General features: G+C 52.9%; 1 protein-coding gene across 1 annotated transcript in view; it reads right to left on the bottom strand.

Annotated features, from left to right (window-relative positions):
* Positions 1 to 21,833, bottom strand: part of HMCN2 (hemicentin 2) — a 149,043-nt gene that overhangs the window by 94,644 nt on the left and 32,566 nt on the right. Inside the window, exons 11-22 of the mRNA XM_077128152.1 lie at positions 20,253 to 20,525; positions 18,937 to 19,078; positions 18,353 to 18,480; positions 17,437 to 17,550; positions 16,031 to 16,180; positions 9,772 to 9,960; positions 9,007 to 9,102; positions 8,578 to 8,705; positions 5,701 to 5,845; positions 3,958 to 4,070; positions 3,672 to 3,831; positions 2,063 to 2,228 (exon numbers count right to left, since the gene is read on the bottom strand). Coding sequence (XP_076984267.1) covers positions 2,063 to 2,228; positions 3,672 to 3,831; positions 3,958 to 4,070; positions 5,701 to 5,845; positions 8,578 to 8,705; positions 9,007 to 9,102; positions 9,772 to 9,960; positions 16,031 to 16,180; positions 17,437 to 17,550; positions 18,353 to 18,480; positions 18,937 to 19,078; positions 20,253 to 20,525 — 1,804 coding nt within the window. The remainder of the gene's footprint in view (positions 1 to 2,062; positions 2,229 to 3,671; positions 3,832 to 3,957; positions 4,071 to 5,700; positions 5,846 to 8,577; positions 8,706 to 9,006; positions 9,103 to 9,771; positions 9,961 to 16,030; positions 16,181 to 17,436; positions 17,551 to 18,352; positions 18,481 to 18,936; positions 19,079 to 20,252; positions 20,526 to 21,833) is intronic.

Genomic DNA, 21,833 nt, shown 5'->3' with positions numbered 1-21,833 from the left:
CATCAACTGATAAAGGGATAAACAAAATGTGGTATATCCATTCAATAGAATATTATTCAGTGAGAAAAAGACAGGCAGTCTTGATATATGCTACAGTATAGATGGACCTTGAAAACATGATGTTTGATGAAAGAAGACAGAGGCAAAAGATCATATATATATATATTTATATATAAAAAAAAACACATATATATATATATTTTTTTTTTGCATGGGCAGGCACCAGGAATTGAACCTGGGTCTCCGGCATGGTAGGTGAGAACTCTGCCTGCTGAGCCACCGTGGTCTGCCCAAGACCACATATTGTATGGTTCCATTTACATGAAATGTCCAGAATAGGCAAATCCATAGAGAAACAAAGCAGACTAAGGTTTGCCTAGGGCTGGGGTGGAAGTGGGGGGGGGGGGGGGAGGAATGGATGGTGATTGCTACTGGGTTCACAGTGTCTTTGCAGGGTGATGAAAATTTATAAAATTGACTACATGATGGCTGTTCAACTCGGTGAATATATTAAAAACCATTGGATTGTATATTTTAAATAGGTGAATTGTACAGTATGTGAATTATATCTCCACAAAGTTGTATTTTTTTTAAGTTTATGAAGATTAAATGAGATAATGGACAAGAAAAGATGAGGATGATTTTTTTTAAAGCTGGAAATGTTGCCTTCAGCTGTGACTAGCAGCAGCAGGAAAAGAATATCAAAAGGAGCATATTTTGAGCACTTCGATGTACTAAGCATCACACATCTGCCATTCTATCATGAGAGCAGTATTTCAGTAATGTCTATTCCACAGATGGAGAAACTGGCCAAGAGGAGCTCGTGGCTGCCTGAGGTCACATGGCCCGTGAGGAACCAGCCGGGATTCACACTTGGGTCTGATGAGCTCCGAGGTCTGAGTTCTTAACCCCCCACCCCATCCCAGGCATATTTTCCTCCTCACTGAAACTCCTGGAATCTCATAAATCTCAAGAGAAAAGCATAAGCCAGTAAGAAGTGGAGAGGGCAAGAGAGAAGGAAAAGAACAAAATTCTAGGATTGCAAAAGCAGTTTTCGCAAATTTATGGCTCCCGGTTGATCTATTGATGTATCACAACAAGAGGAATGAACAAATAGGAATGCGGCCCCCCATTTCAGTAACAAGTCATAAATAATGAAGCATCCGGGCGTCTAGCGCCCCACCAGGGAACCCAGGACCAGGTGTTCCCAGAAGAGGCCCAGCGGAGCGGGGAGAGCCCCTGCCACCACCGCCGCCCCGTGTCAGGGAGCTGCATCAGCACCAAAGGGACATGGGGGTGGGGTGCCCTGCAGACACGGCCCTTCACAGCTCCCAGTCCCCCAGTTGGCATGGCCCCCCACACACACACTCAGGGGTGCACGGTTATCAGCCTCGAGGTTTGGAAAGGTCCCGCCAAACAGATGTTCCAAGATACAGAGACGTGTGTAGGTGCCAGCGGGGTCAGGGGGCTGCAGAGCAGGCTGCCCCATGACCTTCTCAGTCTGGACCTTCTCAAAGACTTGCCAGGCCGCTTTGTCAGAAGGAACCACCATCCCCCACTCCCCTGGCTGACGGTGCACCCAATGCCAGCCAGGCTCCTCCCTCACCACCCACTCCCGGGATCCCACGGTGGGCTGTGCAATGGCCCCAGACAGGGGAGAGGCTCTGGGTGAGCAAACAGGCACGGAGGTGGCACGAGTGATGGTCAGGACACGGTTCCCACCACAGCTCTGCTCATTCGTAGCTGGGTGGCCATGAGCACTTCACCCCACCTCTCTGAGCCTTAGTTTCCTCAGTTCCTCAGGTGACAGGGCCTGTGTGCCCAGCGGCCAGAGCGTTGCAAGGGCGCAGGACGACATTACTTCAGAGAGGGGTCTCACCCTGGGCGTCCCGCACCCTCTAGAGGTCCACTGAGGCTTTGCGGAGCCCATGGATCCCCTGCGGTGACGTAAAGCCTTGTCAGGGGAAGTGAATGCACTTCCCCCGGGTCCAACAACACTCCCACTTACCCCGAAAGCCCACGCTCTGCCTCTCACCCAGCCTGAGGCCATGCAATGGGTTACCTTTCCCCAACGGGCAGCATGGGGCGGGCGTCCTTCGTCCAGGTGACCAACGGGGGTGGGGAGCCCTGGGCCTCGCAGTCCAGGGTCACCTCGTCGCCGGCCTTAGCGGTGACTCTCAGTGGCCCATCCGTATCATGTGACCCGTTCACCTTAATCCGGGGCTTGGCTGGAGGTAAAGGCAAGCAGGGACTGTGAGCAGGAAGGGAGGGATGGGATGGGGGCCAGGAGAAGGAAAAGTCCAGGGGACGTGGCTCCGAGACGACAGGGAGAGCATAGGTTTCCAGGAGGGTCTCAGAGCCCAGGGTTTTGCCCCATCCTCCCCCATCACAGCTGCACAGGCTCCCTTCCTCTGGAAACTTCTTTCCCTTTGATGACCCTGACAGGGTCTCTCCTGCCACAATGTCTATACCTCCTCTGGCTTCTCTTTATCCTGGTGACCTTCCCCAGGAACATTCTGGCAGATCCTGCCCTCTTCTCTCTCTACTTTGATTATCCTATTTATTTCCTTGACATCAATCACCAGATAATTCATAACTCTGTCTCTCTGTCTCTTTCTCTCTCTGGTGCTCTCACACCCTGGTTGAATGATCTGTGTATGTCTCCTCTCTCTCACCGCCCACTGAAAATCCTAGATAGCAGACAGTATATCCTACCCCTCCTTCCCCAGCTCCCTGCCCGATTCCTATTCTACCACTGGAACACGAGGGCACCTGGCTGTGTCTGCACACAACAATCAAGCATGCCAGCCGGCTGAGGACATAAAACCCTCCTACTCTCATATGTTCCCCTGAACTATCAAATTGTGAGTTGTTAATTCAGAGAAGAAATCCATACCCCCCTTTATAAAACATTGCAACATAAAAATATTGGCTCTGAGAGTATATAAGAGAAAAAGACTGGCCTGTGCATCATTCAGTCATTCTGGGCATAGGGACTGAGTGCCCAGCCCTGTGCTGGATGCTGGGGACAGAGCAGAGAAGGAGACGGGCCCAGCCCCTGTCCTCATGGCCTTTACACTCCATGGGAACACTGCACCCAGCAGCCCCCCACGCCATCAGTTATTCAATCACTGTTGTGACGAGTGCCATGAAGGGAAAACTGCAGAGTTTATAACAAGGTGACGACTGGATTAGGGGATCAGAAGGGCTGAGATCTGATAAATGGGAGAGGTTGGGTGGGCCAAGAGACAGGGAAGGGCATTCCAAACAGAAGGAAATACACAGCAAAGGCCCTGAGGCAGGAAGAAGCCTTCAAGCCTAGGTTTGGGGCACTGAGAGCTGGGACAGAGCCCAGAAAGGGGCTGCTTGGAGAGAGGGGAGGTCGGCAGGATCCAGGACCAGGTCTTGTGGTCTTTCCAAGAGTTAATGTGACAGTTGGGTTACAAAGGGCTGGGTTGGAATTGTTTGGGATCATGCTCTGAGACAGAAGAGTTCTGGTCCCTGTGCTTTCGGAGGAGAAGAATTTAGAGACAGGGTTGACTGGGGTTTGGGGAAAGTCTGGAGGGCATGCATCATCCGGGTGCAAGGAAGACATATATGGCCAGACTGCCCATCCCTCTGCCTCCAGGCTCACTGAGCTCCTCTTCCAGGACCAGGCTGCCATCACTCACTGTTCACAGACAGCCATATCTCCTGGCTGGAGAAGCCTATGGTGTTGGTGGCGGTGCAGACATAGGTCCCTGCATCCTGGGCAGATGGGTTGATGATGAGCAGAGTGCCATCCTTACTCACATTGTAGTGGGAACCCCTGGGAGTCAGGGTATTGGTTTCCTGAGGCAAAGTCAGAGGGGACATCAGCAGAGCCATCACACCCCATGGTGATTTGCATAACTGTCCTCCCCATAATGCACCCCATCCACCCATCTGGTTACCCTCATGATAAAAGGTCCTGCTTACCTTGGTCCAGGTGATGGTGGGGTTGGGAATTCCCGAGGCGATGCAAGGAACAGACACTGAGACATCCTCATTGGTGACATAGTGAGTGGCAGTGGGCTGGATTCTGGGGAGCACTTTTAAAAACAAACCATTTCAACAGGAGAATAGAGTTATTACACTGCCTACAGTCATCACCACCTGTCACCACCTCTTAGACAGAGGGCAGCTTGTGTTGTGCTTGGAACTGTGGTGCAGTTCACAGTTTAACAGTTTGCAGTTTATTTGCTCTGGGACTTTGGGTAAACCACTTAATCTTTTTGTAAGGAATTTCCTAATCAGCAAGAGAGCTAAATTAACCCAATTTCCTGCCTATCCCTTGGGGATGAACAGATGAGAAGCGGAGGAAAATAGTGTTTGCAGAAACAATGAACTTCCAAAGGAGGTGTCTGGTCCATTTCTGGGCACCATCCACATTTGCAGACGTGAAAATGGTGATCTCTTAGATAAGTGGAAAGGGAGACACTGGACATGGAAAAGTCGGGAGGGGAAGTGAGAAGCCAAAGTTTCAACAGTATGAGGGAAATGGTCTTCCAGATTCTCCCAGGTGGCTGGCACCAACACGGCTATAAAAATCTGTTGAATGGAGATGAACTGAGCCAAGAGAGGCCGTGTGGATTGGCACCAACCCCGTGAGCGTGACGGCAGTGAAGCCTCTGTGGAAGCAGCCGGGGCCCATCCCAGCTCCGCCGTTTGCCGGCCACGTGGCCTTGGTGAGATGTGTCCCTGCTCTGAATCTCAGCTTCCTTAACATCAAAATGTGGGGTCTAGCAATACCTACTTCTTAAGGCAGTTAGGAAAATTAAGCGCAAACAGATGTAGAACTTAGCAGCGGGCTGGCATGTGGGAAGGGCTCAACCACTGATGGCTGTTATTAATTGGAATTACAGGAGACAGGACGCCTGGGCCCAGGCTCAGCCCTTCTCTGAACTTTGGATCTGCCTCTGTCAGATGGAGAACGAGGCGTGCTTCTCACTCAGCCCTCGGGGGGGTTGTAAAAAAAATGAACAAACAAACAGAAAAGACTATTATACTAAATGTTGTATAGGAAACACATTAGAAGCCCTAAAAACATCCACTCTCCATGATGCAGAAATTAATTTCACATTACTGAATGTATCCTAAGGAGAAAATTAGTAACACGGACAAAAGTGTAGTTCAGGGTAGTTATCCCATGGTGTTCAGGCTAGCGAGAAATTGGACAGGGGATGAGCTAAATAAGCATAGGATACCCAAACGGAGGCACTGCAGCCATTCAATGGAGGCTTTTAAATATTTATTTACAGAGAAAAGTCACAATACATTGTCAAGCAAAAAAAAAAAAAAAAAAAAAACCCAGCTTGCCAGACACTAATAGAATGTGATCCCAGTTCTGTTTTAAAATATTTAGGCGTATGTGTATATAAAAAAGTTATATACAGATAGTTATAAATACAGAGATATAAAAATCTATCTGAAGAACACATTGGGCATCTAACATTAGTAAAAATGTTAATTTTTAACAAAGTGTAAACTCTGGTTATTTTTAACTAGTAGTTTTATGAAAGTTTTGTGTATGTGTTATTTTTTTCACTTGTCAAATCTTTATTTTTCCTAAAATGATAATGCATTATTTGCATGATATTTTCAAGGTTTTCAAGATCAAGTTCCCCCCATCCTTTCCCAACCCCACTCCCCACCCCAAGCACCTTGGGGCCCAGGCCTCACCCTGGACGAGAAGCTCCATGTCCCGACGCTGCGAGCCGGCCGTGTTAGTGACCACACAGCTGTACCTCCCCGTGTCCTCCGGCAGCGCCCGGTCAAGGTGGAGGCTGCCATCTGCTCGGATGGAATGTCGGCTGCTGGGTGGTAGCTGCGGAGGGTGAGGAAGCACTCGCTTGGACGGCAGCCTCTTAGAGCCAGCTAAGAGGGAACCTCAGGAAGCTGTACGCCTGCCAGGAGCAGGGACAGGGGCCTCCAGGAGGAGCCAGCTCATCCCCCACCCCCTGGCCTTGCAAGGCTAGGTTGAGCTCATACCCCTAACTCCATCTTTGTCTGGCCTGGACTGACCGGCCCAGGGCAGCTAACTGGAGGGTTGAATGGAAATGTGGAGTCGGGGCAGAGCCTTTAGTGGGGGGGGGGAGCTCCGAGGTGTACGGAGCAGGGGTGGCCCTTCCACATTGTGGCCACTGAGCAGAGGGGATGACCAGAGATGTGCAGAGAGGATGACCTGAGATGTGCAGAGAGGAGCAGGAGAGAGGTCACATCTGATGTGATCCCAGAGGAAGAGGCAGGGTGCATGGCTCCTGGTGGCTTCCCAGATCTGTCCCCACCAGAACCAGGGTAGGGTAGGAGAGCGTTGGTCCAGAACGAGGCAAGGAAAACCCTCATAAAGATTTCCAGCCAGTCCCAAGTGGGCGAAGGGCCCCAAAGACCCTTCCATCGAGTCTGAACCTGCTTTCAGTGGTCCTCGTACTGTCCTGCGAGCCTCGGCTGCACATTCTGCCCTCAGGTTCCAGGAGGGGCCTTTTGGTCTGAGCGAGCCTGAGGGGGTTTCTGTTCCTTGTCTCCTCCTCATTGTCCCCATTGAACTGAAACAGGCTCAGCACCTCCGGTGGCTCCCAGCCTGTCACTGATGAGGCCCAACACTCTCTCCCAGCCCAGCCCTTCCCCTTGCATCCTTCAGTTTCACTCAAGGCATCATCTTCCAGGGGAGCCTGCTTACCACCCACCACCCGGAGTCCAAGGGTCCTTCTCCGTCAGGGCTAATCATGCAGGCACGGGTGTGCATCATCAACAGAGTCTATCCTCTCCAAAGCCCGTAAGCTCCGGAGCTCAGGATTCCTTGGGCTTTACCATCATACCCATTGCCCCACTGCTCAGCAGCCTAGTAGGTGACCAGTGGGCATTTGATAGGAGTGAATGAATGTCTAGTCCCTGGGTAAGGTGCTGAGCCAGGGGCTATTTGGGGTACAGATGAATAAGCCATATTCTTGGCCTCAAAAGTTTACAGTTTAATAGGAAAAAAAAATTGAATGCAACCTTACAACTGATTCTCAAACTTGGCTGCACGTTGAAAAATGTTTAACTAACCCTGGGGAAATTTTTAAACCAAGCACGCATTTCTAAATACAGAGTTAAAAGAAATAACAATGACTTGGTCTTTATGGAGAGTTTCTGATTGAATCGGTAAGGTTGAAGCATAACCGCTGGGATTTTGAAAAGCCTTTTGGAGGAGGTGGCATTTATTCTGGGCTTCAGCACAAGGTCAGCAATCTGACAGGAAAAGTTTATAGGCCATATGGTCTCCTTCTGTCACAAATACTCACTCCGCCAGTGTAATGCAAAAGCAGCCACAAACTGTAAACAAGTGAGTGTGGCTGTGTTCCGATAAAATTTTAATTACAAAAACAGTCTGAGGGCCAGATGTGGCCCCAGGGCCATGACTGGCTAACTCCTGCTTTAGGAGGTTTTGAAGCACGGATGTGGAGTCAGGCAGACCTGGGTGCAAGTCCCGGCTCAGCCACTTACTAGCTACATGACCTCAGTTTCCCCATCTGAAAATGGGGAAAAGAAGAGGCCTTTCCTTCCAGGTTAGGTCTGAGGAATGAAGATGCTGCAGCCACATGGCCTTGCTGGGCTAACTGCACTCAATATCCTGTTACTCTCTCATGCTTTTTGCTGTTATGAAAAGACCAGAAAGGGATGGTAGGCAGAAACGAAAGGAAAAGGTGGGTCTGGTGGCAGAAATGTCATGGGCTAAAAGCACAGCTGTGGGAAGGCAGAGGGTTGATTTGGGAAGTATGTTGCACGGCAGGAATATATGACCGTGTAAAGAAATAGGGAAAATGGGGAGAGCTGGGGACAGACCAGTCAAGGCAGACTAAGGGGTTTGCACTGCCTTTGGAGGGTGATGGGTGGTCCTGGCTGGGGGCACTGTCAGGAGGCTGCAGCATTAGCCTGAAGGAGAGAGAATGAGGTCAGCACCAGGGCAGTGGGTACAGAAACGATGGCCACAAAATTGCCGCCTCACTAGGTGTCCGTCTTCTGCCCATCTCCTAGCCCTTCAAGGTAAAACAAGGCAAAGGTCCCTCTTTATAGCATCGTACTCCTGGCATGTCCAAGGACAGGGAAGAAGAATTGAGAAAAAGGGAAAGGCAAAGAAAGACTGAGCAAAAGAGGAGACACAGAGGAAGATAAAATTACTGTGAGTTCATTAAGCAACCACCTTGTGTCCAGCAGTGTACTAGGAATTGGGAACAGATAGTAAACTAGTCAATGTCCCATCTCTGCCCTGGAATGATGGGAACAGCGTGCCGGGTGCTCCGTGTTTGTGCCACCACTGGCTCCCACTTCCCAGCCTGCAGCTCCAAGGCATCCAGCAGCCACTTCAGCCCATCGACTGCCAGGACTACAGAGGACAACAGATGCTATCAGGGTACTATAAGAGAAATTTCTTGGAAGAGGCAGGAAAACAAGAGAGAAAGGAAGAGGGCATTCCAGAAAAGAGGAGCAGCAAAGCAGAGGCTGAGGTGTGAACGTAACCAGCCCGCCTCCGTCCCCAGGCGCCACTGCCCGCTGCCCCCAGAGGAGCCTGGCACTCACAGGCTGGCCGGCCTTCAGCCAGTGTCTCTCCGGGAGGGGCCTCCCAGCCAGGATGACGCAGGGCAGGGACACGGGCTGCCCCTCCAAGACCCGAGCCATGGAGGCACTGCTGGCGATCTGCGGGGGGACTGTGGGCAGAGAAGACATGCGTTCATGCAGGGGACAGGCCTCCAGGGCACACCCGCCCCCTCCCTAGGGGAACTGGCAGACACATCAGGACTGGGGATCCTAAAGGGTGAAAGTGCCCAGCACACTGCCCAGGAAGTGGGGATACAGATGTTTCTCTTGGAGAACCTGGCCGTGGACACATCTGACCCAAAGGATGGGGTTACCATGGGGAATCTTCTTGGGGGTGCCCATGGCCTGGTTGCACCCCCAGGAGGGACCTGCCTCCCTCTCCTGCCCCCTTCTGCAGATCCTCCCGCAAACCATGTCCCGTGACGATGAGCTGGGCTTCCGCCTGGACCTTCCCAAAAATGTTGCGAGCTTCACAGACATACAAGGCCTGGTCTTCAGGGACCACACCTGAGGAGCAGAAAAGAGACAAACCTGATGGCCAAGGTACGTTCAGAGCTCCAGCAGCGCTGGCTTGCCCATCTGGGTCCCCTGTCCCCAGACTTCAGGGAGAGCCCTCAGCACAATTGCAGCCCTATGGGAGGCTCTTGGGGCTGTGGCCTGGGGCAGAAGCCAAGCCCGAGCTTGGCTGGTCAGCCCTCCAGCCTGGCCTCGTAGAGGGGTTCAGGTAGGAGGGCTGGGACAGCAGAGAGATGAAGGATGAGGGACACAGACAGGCCTCGGAAGGCTGAGAGGGCCTCCGCTTGCTCATCCGGAGAATGGGGATAATTTATCATATCTGTACCTTGTAGAATGGAGTTAATGAAAGGATGTAAGCAAAGCACCTAGCATCAGGCCTGGCTCATAGCAAGCAGCAGCAGAATGTGTAACGGGAGCCAATCGAAGGGCTTTACACATATGGCTTCATTCAACCCGCACAACCGCATAAGGCGGGACTGCCTTTAGACCCAGGCAACAGGTGGAAGACCGCAGCCCCTGCACACCAGGTTCAGGGCAGTGAAACGACTGGCCCAGGCTCACCTCGCTGACCTGTGACCCTGAGGCAGCCTGACCCACACGCATCAGAAGCAGTCCCACCTCCTGGCTCCACCCTCCCCCGCCCCAGCCCTAATCTCTTACTTTCGAAGAACAGCACACCCGTGTCCAACTGCCCGGTCCTGCTGCCTCGCCTGGGCCCCAGCGGTTGGCCGTCTCCGCGGCGCCAGGTGACCGTCGGGGGCGGGCGGCCCGTGGCCCGGCAGGTCAGGAAGGCGCTCCTCCCCAGCTCCGCGGCCACAGCCCGGGGCGGCTCCGTCAGCCAGGGGGCGTCTGTAGGGAGGTGACGGGTCAGCCATGCCTTCCCTCCCCACTCCTCCCCTCCCATCGCTGGGAGACTCCCCTCTTCCAGCCGCGCCCCCTTGGGTCAGGGGAGACTGACTCCCGTCTAGGACTCCGGGTCTAAGCTGAGCTTGGTCGCCAGCGGAGAGCTCACGGGGACAAGGAGAGAGGGGGTAGCCCTTGGCAGCAGGAAGGCCTCATTGTGAGGAGTCGCAGGGGCCTCACTTTGCCAGCTGGCCGTGCAGGGCCTCCCAAGAAGCCCACCACCAAGGGGCTGCAAGCCGAGCTCTGGCCACATCGTGCGTGTGGTTGAGTTTGATCATGACCAAGGCCTGCAGGGTATGGGCTCACATGGGGGATGGGAGTGAGCCCCACTGCCTCTTAACCACCCCCACCTCGTCCCGCCTCCCAGGCCACAGGGGCCTTCCTTTCAGATGTCTCTTGGACTCGCCAATGGTTTGTTTAACCCCCAGGTCTGGGCTAGGCCATCCTCTGTGGATGGAGAACGAATCCAGGGAGGGCCGGCTGGGATCAGGCAACCATTCCCACGGCCCTTGCAGTGTGAGCCAAAGAGCCAGACTCGAGAACGACTATGGGTCATCTGTACTCTCTTCTCTAAGCCTTTCCGTGTTTGCTGAATTTCCTGCAATAAACATGTAAAGCTATCCCCAAATTAAAACGTTTGGCATAAATAATGTGACCTTACAATTTATGGTGCAAAGTGGGGCACTTGACTGTGAAAAGGGGGCCACAGTAATCATTGCACCCAGATAACAGGCCTCAGCTGCCCTGGTCACCTGAGTTATAAAAAATTCAAACACACAAGAAATGGAAACTTCCCTAATTTTTGCTCTATATACCACAAGTCCCACATCCTTCCCCAAAGGTGGTCACAGTTTATAGCTTGTGGTATTACTTCCAGACTTTTTTCTAAATATTGTGCCACTTTTATAATCAGAGAGAGAAAAAAAAGAAAGAAACAAGTTATTCCCCAAAACAGAAACACAATCCTTTGCGTTCTTCGGCAGGTCGGGAGCAGGGCCAACCCGACGGGCTCCGCTCCAGCCCTGCGACCTCCCACCTCTAGCTTTGGGTCCCCGTACTGAGCCTTCCCACCAAGGAGGGCCCCTGTCCTACTTTTAACCCCCTGAGTCCAGTAGCATGGAACAGCCTCCACTTCTTTGTTCTTTCCATCTCTCTTCAGAAATCTCCACCATTCATCCAAACCATGACATCAAAATCCCCTCCCAGCCTCAGGGATTAGGGAAGTTCCAAAGAGATATAAACACAACTTGGAAAATTACTGCAAAGAGGAAGACAGTCTTGGATGCAACCTCAGTCACCACCCGCTCGCCTCTTCACTTTGTCATTAAGGCCTGGCAGCTGCTGTAACTCTGGATCCCAGAAAACTTTAGCTCCAGTCTCACCCCAGAAGGGGGTCACTGATCCTGCCAAGTCCTGGCTCCTGGTTTCTGGGTTTTGCCACCCTCTACCCCTACCCTGGGCAGAGCTGAGGTTCAGCCTCATGGCCAGGTACCTGGAAAAGTCTGCCTTCCCCAGTTCAGACCTCCCCTCCTCCAAGCAGGCCACTGACCACGCTCCCTCTCTCTCAGACTGGCTCCTGTCCCTCCTGTCCTCAGCCCTCAATCAGCCCAGCTCAGCTTCCTGATTCTGGGATTATTTGAAATCCACTCTCTTCCCCATTCCCTTGCCTGTTTTTGAACTTCCCACCTTCGAAGGGACCACACACTTAGAATAATAAGCAAATAAAGATGACATTTGGACTACCTACTAAGTGACAGGCATTGCGACAGAGCTTTTAGAATCCTGATTTCACTATAATTTCAATAAACCCATAAGGTAGATATTATCCTAATTTCTATTTTATAGATGAGGAAATTGAGGATTAGAGTTTAAGGAATCTGCCCAAGGTCACAGCTCAGAGTCAATGGCAGAGCTGGGAACTGAGTTCTGGGCCGATGCTAAAGCCCAGGCTCTCATCCATGGTGACCCCTGCCTTCCCCCAGGAGCAGGGGGACAACTTGACAGCCCCCCCAGCCAGAGCCACACCTACCTCTTCCATCCTCTTGCAGGGGTGAGTCCCAGAGCAGCCCAAATCCAAGATTCAGCTGTCCCCATATGAGCCTCACCAGAAGTCTCTCTGGGGCTCCTCTGTGTAGCCATCGCCCCCTCTCCTCACCTGGAGGCCCCCAAAATGAGATTGGACCCCAGAAGCCTCACCTGCCAGAGCTGGACAGCCCTGTTATAGTAGGGATGGGAGACTATAGGCCAGGTGAGGGCAAGGGCTGGCCCCTGAGGCCTGCAGCACATCCGGGAGGGGCAGACCCCAGGCCTGTGCGCCTCTCAGCACCTCATCTACAAGGCCCAGCCCTCTCCGCTTTCAGGCCCTGCAAAGGGACAAGGCGCGCCTGCTGGGAGATGCTCGGCCTCAGACCCTGCCCTGCGTTTACAGAAAGCAGCCATGAGGCTGTGACCGAGCCACAGCCTCCACAGCCCCTCCCCAGAGGGCTCAGAAGAATCCTTCCCCCCACTGAAAGATCCTGCAGTTGGGCCCTAAGCCGCAGTTACACTGGCCGGCCATGCCAGATGACTCCGTGGGCCCATCCTCCATAAAGAAATATTAGAAGCTCTATTTTATGACAATCTAGGTTGGATTCATTTTATCTAGTCATTGTTATTGTATTCATTTCTTATTCTGGTTTTAAAATTAGAACATTTTCCTTGGCCCCTAAAAGTATCGCAGGCACTCGGCCCTGGGCCCACTGCCGGCCTCAGACCGTCCATGCCTTTCACAGAGCCCAGCTCTGCCTCTCTCCAGTCCCTCCAGGCTGACCAGAGGGCCTTAAGCACCCACAAAAGCACACACCCACCTCCCCTGCTCGTCCACCCAGCAATTTGTCCATGGCCTTCTGGGGTTGGAAACTAGAAGCAGGGACTGAAATGAGAAGACAGAAAGAGGGGCAGGCAAGGATCTATTTAGAGAGAAATAGAGCCAAGCCAAGATAACTTAGTACAGGGCAGTTTTTTAAAGTATAGAAAGGGCATTGGACTTGGGGTGCTGTGATGGAGCCCCAGTCACCAGCCGTGGGAGACTCCACCTCACAGACCCTCTGTCAGCCCAGCCCATCTCACAGCACAGGAGGAGGGGTGGGTGGGAAAAGGCTGCCGAAGTGTACTGATTACTTATTCCATCAAGCCCCGAGCTAGTTTAGCATCTCGTTAGACCTCTCAAGAACCCTATCAGATAGGCTCTACTGTATCATCCCCATTTCACAGATGAGGTAAGAGAGGCTCAGAAAGGTAGATAACTTGGCCAAATAAGCCACAAGATCCAGATACTGACCCAGGACCTTCAACTGCCATAAGCAAGACCCAGAAGATGAGGCACAACTGCTTGCAGGCTGGTCCGCAAATGCAGGCCCTCCTTCCCGTGCCCAGTGCTGCCAGGAAGCCAGCTCCCAGCTGTACAGCAGGAAGTAGGTGCTGTGCCCATCAGTTCCCTGTCCCAGAAGGCTCTGCCAACCTGGCCAAGAAGGCTGGACTGCAGCTGCCACCCAAATGGGCAGGAAATTTGATTTCCCATCACCCCTCAATTTCTCATTCCAGTCTCACAGGTGCTGGGCAACTCTCCACCCTCTCCCTGACCTAAGGGCCAGAGGCTGCCAGCGGCCCCGTGCCCCAGAAGCCTCCTCTGGGGTGCCAGCTGCCTCTTAACTCTGACGTGGGCAAATGACTTCAAGGCCAACAGTTGACAGGCAAGAGAGCAGGGCCAGGCAGGCATGTCAGCCCCAAAGAAATAAGGCTTTGCGGAAAAGAAATCAGATACAGGGCAAGGGATGACTGCTCATAACAATGCCAAGAGCAGGCCTCCCTGGAGCACCCAGACAACTGCTAATGAAAGTGAGCCCATCCTCCATAATTTATCAGAGCCCACTACATCCCAGGCCTTTCTTACCTCTCACTCACTCCGCATCTCTAAGACTTTTTACAGATGATGAGCCCAAGGCTCAGAGAGGGAAAGCACAATCCAAGCTCATCCACATCAGAAGGTTGTTGAGAGGATTAAGTGAGTTTGTACGTGGGATGTACCTAGTACTGGTCCTGGCTCATGGTAAATATCACGAAAGTGTTAGCTATTATTGTATTATGGTTATTATCAGTCTCCCACACCCATGCCATTCCACACCCACCCAGCTCATACAGTGTGTCTCTATAGGGAAAGTCTGAGCACATCTTCTCCTTAAAACCTCTCAACACCAACCCGTAATTCCAAGTCCAAACTTACACGCATAGCTCCCAAGGCCGGGAGAGACCTGTTTGGGCCTGTCTTGGCCTCTCCTTTCTCCATTCTCACAGTCTCCCTCCCTTCCTTGAGCTCTTGTCATTGGGAGATTTGTATATGCTGTTCCTGTGGCCTGGAACACTGTTCCCCAGTTCTTCACCTGACTTATGCCTTCTGTCCTCAGCCTAGACATCACCTCCTCCAAGAAGCCCTCCCAGCCCCCAGTGTTGGCTGGCCCCTTCTCTGGGTCCCCACAGACCCCTGATGATATAGCTTCCACATATTTGGTACACTGTGTATTCTTACTGCCTGTTTTCTCTCTTCAACTCCATGAGAACACAAAGGCAGAAGCCGTGTTCTGCCTGCATTGTATCCCCAACACAGGGCCTGGCACATGAGCACCTGGTGATGGAGGAATAAATGATGGAAGGAACAAATGAATGAAGGCTAAAGGCACTCCAAACCTGGGAGGAACCCAACCCTGAGAAGGTACCATCTCCCCCAGGGGTCAGAGCCTCCTACTGAGTCTACTCCAGGCCAGGCCCTGGCTGAGTGCTCGGGAAAGAGGCCAAGGCCCCACTTCCTTGGGAAGTTCCTTGGCCACCCCTCCCGGCCCACGCTTAGCCCGGCCCACCCAACCCAGGCACATTCTCAATTCTCTGCACTTTTCCAGAACTCCCAGCACCTGTCTCTCCCACGTGGCTGTGGCAAACCCTCCGAGCCCAATCTGTCCTGGCTCAGTGAGACAAACTGCAGAGCCCAAGGCTTCCCAGAAATTCCCAGTGCTTGGAATTTAGGCCTAGAATCATGGAAACTGCAGCCAAGACCTGCACCAGCCACAGAAAAAATCAGACTTCCCATCTGTAAAAAGGGATAATTTATTTATTAAGCACTTTTATGGGCCAGACCCTGTTCTAAGGATGTGCCCAATGTCATTTTACTCTCGCAGTCACCCAGTGATGGAGGAAGGATGGTCAGCTCCATTTTACAGATGAGGAAAGTGAGGCTCAGTGACTTGACTAAAGCATACAGATGGTAAGTGATGGAGCCAAGGCTGGATCTTGGGGCTCAGCGATAGCAATGTCTAAGCTTAAACCAAACTTTCTTGGGGTAGGCGGTCCCCAAGATGGCCCCCAAGCCCCCACCCTCTGGTACTCCACCCTGTGGAGCCCCTCCCACACCTCCCAGGGTTGGTCTGGGTGACCTATAGAATATGCCAGAAATAATGGCATGTCACTTCTGAGACTGCAGCTGGTTATAAAAGACCACAGCTTTCATCTTGGACTCTCTCTCGGGGGATACTGTGTTATGAGAAGTCTTTTGGAAAAGTCCACATGGCAAAGAACTGAAATTCGCCAACAGCCAAGGTCGTGAAATTGGAGTAGATCCTCCAGCTCCAGTCAGGCTTGAGACATCTGCAGCCTAGGCCACAAGCCTGGTTGCAATCTCATGAGAGACCCTAAGTCAGAACCACCCGGCTAAGGCACTCTCAGATTCCTGGACCTGAGAAACTGGCAGATAACAAATCTTAAGCTGTCTTAAGCTGCAGAATTTGGGGGCCATTTGTTACACAGCAAGAGAGAATGCGTGCACGGTCTTTCCAATCATCTTTTATACTATATGCTCAAGATTCACATAAAACAAATTCCACATGGGCAGTCTATGGAGGAGAATCCTCTGCTCCTTGCTCAGAGTCAGAGTGAAGGTCCAGGGGAGGGTGCAAGGGTGGGAGAAGACAGAGACCAGGTGTATACTCACGCCCAACCTCCAGCCGGATTTCCGCAGAAGCATCGCCCAAGTCATTGACAGCTCGGCAGGTATAGATGCCAGCATCCCTCTCCTGAGCCGCCAGGATCTGCAGGGTCCCGGAGCTGGAGGCCTCAGGGGCCAGAATCATTTCCAGACCCGCTGGACCAAAGACGAGAATGCATTAGGCAGGTGCCTGTGGTCGCTGCGGGAGGCCAGGGGATGGGGCCGCCTGAGCCCTGCTAATCTGGGCTCCTGTGACTCTACAAAGCTAAGTTAGGCCTTGGACAGGAGCTGGGTGTAGGCACCCCACCACCAAAGTCAGGGTCTCTGGGTCTAATCCTGCTGGGAGGGTGGGGTTCAGGTAGGGTTCAGTGTGTTCCCCTCCAGGGCAGGCCCACTACCCAGTAACTCCATGCTTGGGCTTCCCTCCTTATTTCCCGCGCCTCTGCTCCAGGTTCAGCCTGAGGTTGGATCAGCTCTGGGAGAGGCCTAGGGAGCCCCAGGGTGACCACATCCTATCCTTGCCTGCATCCCAGAGAGCTTACCCCACAAAGGCCTCCCTGGCCTTCTGCTCCTGGGGCCTCCCTCATTTCTCCTGCCTGTCTTCTGCCCCCAGGCTCCCGAGGTCCGTTGGACTCCCCTGATTCTGACCCCCCTTTTAAAAAGGGCTCCAGGACTAGGCTGCTGGGACTCTCGGCCAGACTATGCAGTGAATTGAGCCCCAATTAATGAGTCCAGAGTCTTCTGCCACCCACTAGCACTGACGGGTGACGCTGAACAAAAATTCAAACTGAGTTAATAGCCCCTGCCCAGCCTGCCGCACAGAATCAAGGAGACGCTAGGGGAATCAGACAGGTGCTGCAAAGGATGGAGTGCTTCCAGGGTTCCCCTGGCTGAGACCTGATGAGGAGCCCAGCATCCTACTGCTAGAAAGACTGAGGCAGCGGCCCCAAGTCCCAGGAGTATCTGGGACTGAAGAATAGCTCCTGTCAATCAAACTCCAGCTCCATGCCAGACACCATGAAAACATTTCACACCCATGAGCTCAAAATAGCCTCAAAGTAGCATTATTGCTCCCATTTTCCACATTATCATCACCATCACCATCGCTGAGGACACAGGGCACAGACCTCATGCAATCAACCTCTCTTTGCTTTTCCCCATTTTCCCCAAGAAGGAAACTGAGGCTCAGAGGTGCCAAGTCACTTGCCCAAGGTCAGAATCCAGACCTGGGTCTGACGGAATCTTGTTGACACCTGCTGAGCTGCCTTGCATCAGCTGTGTCGAGACCAGGCTTGGGGTGAGGGGTGGGGGCTGCTGGAACAGGCCAGCTGTCCCCAGACACCCCATTCAGAGTGCCCCCAGTGGAAAGCGGAGGCTCCAGGGCCCCGGAGCCCTCTCCCGACCCAGCGTACCTCGATACCAGATGATCCTGGGTGGGGGAACCCCAGAAGCCTCACACGCCAGCACAGCCTCCTCCCCGGCAGCGGCCAGGACCACAGTATTTATGGCAGAGATGGACGGCGGGTCTGTATGGGCAGGAGTCATGGAATTGGGGGGCAAGCAAACGCCCTTTGAGAAACGCTTGCCACAGCTCAGGGGTACAGTGGGGACAGAGGCCTGAGGGGACATGGGTGGCGCTCCAATACCCTGCCTCCTCTCCTCCCCACCCCACCCCCATCAGCCAGAGCCAATCACCCCAGAAAGATCTAGCTGCAGCTGGCTTTCTGAAAGCTTCCCATCTAGGACCTTAAATTAAAGCCAGTCACTCCCGACCAAACCCCTCTACTGCTCCCTCTACCAAACCTGGAATAAAAGCCCAAATTCTACAAGGCCCTAAGTTGCCCTGCCTAAGCTGCCTCCCTCTCCCCCCACCTTTTCCCCATCCTCTCCCCCTACCTCTCTACCTCCGCTCCCCCTCCCCCGCCCCCTCCTACTCCACTCCACCCAGCCTCCCAGCAGCTCTCTGAGCACCACTCCAGGCTCATTCCAAGCACAGGGCCTTTGCCCTACCTGTTCTAGTCATCCTCTACCTGCAATGCTCTGGCCAGGGTCACCTCCTCCGAGAGGCTCTGCTGAGTACCGCGGGTGACAGTCCTTTCCCTCGCACCCCCACCTGCACATCACCCCATCACAGCACCCTGCTCTGTCTCCTCCACGGCACCTTCACCATCGGAAAGTGTCTCATTCATTTATCTATCTGCATGTCTGTTTTCTGCCTCCCCCATTGGAATATAAGCTCTACCTGGACAGGTGCTCGCATGGAGTAGTTACTCAATAGATATTTGTGGGGAGTGGTCTCTGTCCCGCCCACGCCGTCAGCCCCTGTACCTGAATAGTAGAGGGTGACAGTCTCCTCGTCTGTGCCAACCTCATTGGCCGCCTGGCAGCTGTAGTTCCCAACATCCTCTGGGGCTACCCCCAGAATGATCAGGGTTCCCCGGGCATCCACTAGGATTCTGGAGTCATGCCGCAAAAACAACATGTTCAACAGCAGGGTCCAGTGAGGGCAGCACACACAGTCATCATTAACAACAGACGAAATAGTAGTGTCACTCGGGACCGCCAGGCCACCCTGCCCACTTGGAGTCTGGGCACTGTGCAGGACGCTCTACATACATTTATGGGGCTCCAAGAGGGGAGGCAACGTGCCCAATGTTACACAGCTCAAGCAGGGAGGCAGGATTAGAGCACAGGCCTGTCAGATTCCGAACCCATGTCCTAACCACTGGGCCACACTGTTGCATCTTTGTTTCGAATGAGCTCACTCCAGAGTCCCAAATAATCCCAGGAGGAAGGCACAGCAAATGCTACTCCCCCATCTACAGGTATGAAGGCCAAGGCCCAGGAAGGGGACACAGGCATCCATGTGCACCTGCTCCCAATCCCGGAGGCCTGGGCCCTGGGCCCCTCACCTGCTGTCCTCTTGCAGGGCGCGGCCCTCCCGGCTCCAGGAGATGCGGGGCGTTGGATGTCCCGAGGCTGAGCAGCTGATCCTCACCTCCACACCCTGTGAGAAGCGCTGGGACCTGGTGTGGATGCTGACCTGTGGGGCCTCTGCAGCTCAGATGGTGGGCCGGTGGACAAGGGAAGAGACAGTCAGAGCAGCCACCCAGAGCGCTGTTCCAGGCACTCAGCCCCAGGGCCCCCTCCCCTCACGGCAGCCACATATGAGCAAAAAAGAAGAAGCAAAGTATGCAAGGAACCCAAATCCCTGCGAGTGGCTCTCCTGGGCACTGGGGTGAACCAGGCAGCAACCCAGAGCACATTCCCAGGCCACATTAGGAACAGATTTCCCAATGCTCCCTGGCCTGGTGGGAGCATCCTGGCTGCAATCTCCCTAGAGTCTGCTCTGGGCTGAGTGCCTTGGAAAGACTTAAGAAGATGTCGGGCAGCTTCCAAGGCTGGGGATGGCTCTGGTCCTCTAGGAACCTTGAGGTGGACCCATGCCTGCCTTAGAATTGGCCCCAAACTTAGGTTCTATCCTGGCTCTCTGAGAGCTCACAAACTTGTCAGACTTGGGCAAACTTCACAGGACAGCTAATCTAGAAATGCAAGCACACCCTTCGCACACCCATGGCAGACAGAGCTAACAGGTCTCCTTCCTGCAGAACCTGGATCTGTGCTTCAGAATCCTTCACAACACACTCCAGGCAGCCACCGCCATTCAAGAGTAGCTGGCACAGAGAGAAAACTTGTTCCAACAACCTCAAGTTGGAAATTCTGCCCCAGGGAAGACGATCTGTCTACACCCTGGATAAACCTGAGCCCACAACTCAGTTCTCAAAACTCCCAGACAAGTGCTCCTTTCACTGCTGTCTACACCTCCATCTGGTCGCTGTTCCCAGCCCCCGCCAAGAACATCAGATATTTGGGCTTTTACAAAGCTTCCAATATCGTGATCCCTACCTTACAGGGGTGGGGGTGTGGATAAGGGAGGTTCTCAGTGGCATAGGAAAAGGACAGGACAAGGTGAAATTGGCATGGCCTACAGCAGTAGAAATTTAGATTCACTGTTAGGATGAGCCTTCCAACACTGACAGCCACTAGCCTTGGGTACAGGTGGGCATAGGAAGCCGCAGAATTCTCTTTCCCTAAAGATGCAGCAAACACTGAAAGGGCTGGTGGTGCCTGCCGGGGATGAGGCCTGGAGCAGCGGGACAGACCAATGGGCTCCTGAGGCAAACGACACGTCGGGTGTTGGGAACAGCAGTGGCAGGAAGAGGCTCACCTCTCACCAGGAGCCAGACAGAAGCCCGTGCGACCCCGTTGGCATTGCTGGCCACGCACTGGTACCGCCCACCATCACTGGGCATGACGTCGCTGACCTCCAGTGACAGATCAGCCAGCTGGGAGACTCGGCCCGCCGAGGCTGGCAGGACACGCCAGTCCCGGATCCACGTCAGGTTGTAGGGGGCCTCAGCCAGGATGCGGCAGCTCAGGACGGCGGTCTCTCCTGGCGACACGGTCACGTTGGAGGCAGACACCAGCTGCGGCGGGGGGTCTGCAGGGACACGTGCGCAGGGTGAGCTGAGGAGGGGCAGGGGGCTATCCGGCAGGCCTGGCCGTGGGCAGCCCCCAGGCCCTGCCTCAGCAGCAGGCCTGAGGCGCTGGGGGGCGGTGTCATATCCCTTGGGACGCAGCAGGCAGCAGAGAGCTCAACCAGAGCTGCTCGCCGTCCCTGGGGACGGGGCGGATGGCTGTGCGTGCTTTCCCTATAAAGCCAACCTGGATATTCAACAAGGACTAAACCAGACTTCACACCCTTTGAGCAATAATTCTTCCCTAGGGAATGGAGCTTCGGAAATAACCCCCAGGGGGAAAGTGTTTGTGCACAAAGCAATTCTCTATCCAAACAGCAGGGCTGTTTACCACGGTCAAAATTTAGAAATAAGGCCACCACCCCAAATGAGGGAGGAACTAAGAAAACTGCTATCTCAAAAGGAAAAAGCCATAAGAAGTGACACATTCAGAGACTGTCCCACTCGGGGGGTGGGGGGTGGGGGGACAGGGGCCTGAGAACCAGCAGGAAACGGCTAAGCCCACACAGGCTACCCTTGCCGCTGGCCAGGACGCCTGAACACGGATGGGCAAACGGAGGGCGTTTCAACTCTGCAGTCACTAAAAATGCTATTGTCGAAACCACCAAAAAATGGCATTCTGAGGTCAAACAGGGAAATGCAACTAGGGACAAAAGTAAACAGTATCAAGGCATTACTGTTAGTGCTGTTAGGTAGGAGAAGAGAACTTTACCGTATGGAAAAATCTACTTGATTTTTTTAGAGATATAAACTAAAATGTCAGGATGACTATAATTAATTTAAAAATACTTGGGCAAAAAAAGAGAAAAAGCAATATGGCAAAATATTAACAGTTGTTAAATCTAAGTAATGGGCACACGGTTTTCTTACACAGTTCTCTCTACTTTTCTGTACTTATTATTAAAAGGGAAGTTTCATTAATTACTGCCAGAGAAGAATCTTTGTTGATACGCTATAGTGTCAGGTGGTAAAAACACAGGGTGTAAGTGAGCGTAAATAATTCTATCCCATCTTTGTTAAAAGGCACACATGGAAAAAGGTCTGGAAGGAAATACAGCAAAATACTATCAAGATAATGTTTAGAGTGAAGGGATTTCAGGCTATTTTGATCTTTTTTACTGCTTGTTTATATTTTTCAATCTTGATACAAAGAACATGTGTAATTTTTTTATTATGAAAGAACGCAGAAGGGCTAATCTTTCCATGTTCATTAGGTTCCTCTTCTTCTCTTCAAGACAGCTTGGGTCCATTAATTTTACAATATGAAGCCA

The sequence above is a fragment of the Tamandua tetradactyla genome, chromosome 2 (genome assembly GCF_023851605.1).
Source record: "Tamandua tetradactyla isolate mTamTet1 chromosome 2, mTamTet1.pri, whole genome shotgun sequence".
Taxonomy (NCBI): Eukaryota; Metazoa; Chordata; class Mammalia; order Pilosa; family Myrmecophagidae; genus Tamandua; species Tamandua tetradactyla.
This window is presented reverse-complemented; position numbering and strand designations above follow the sequence as displayed.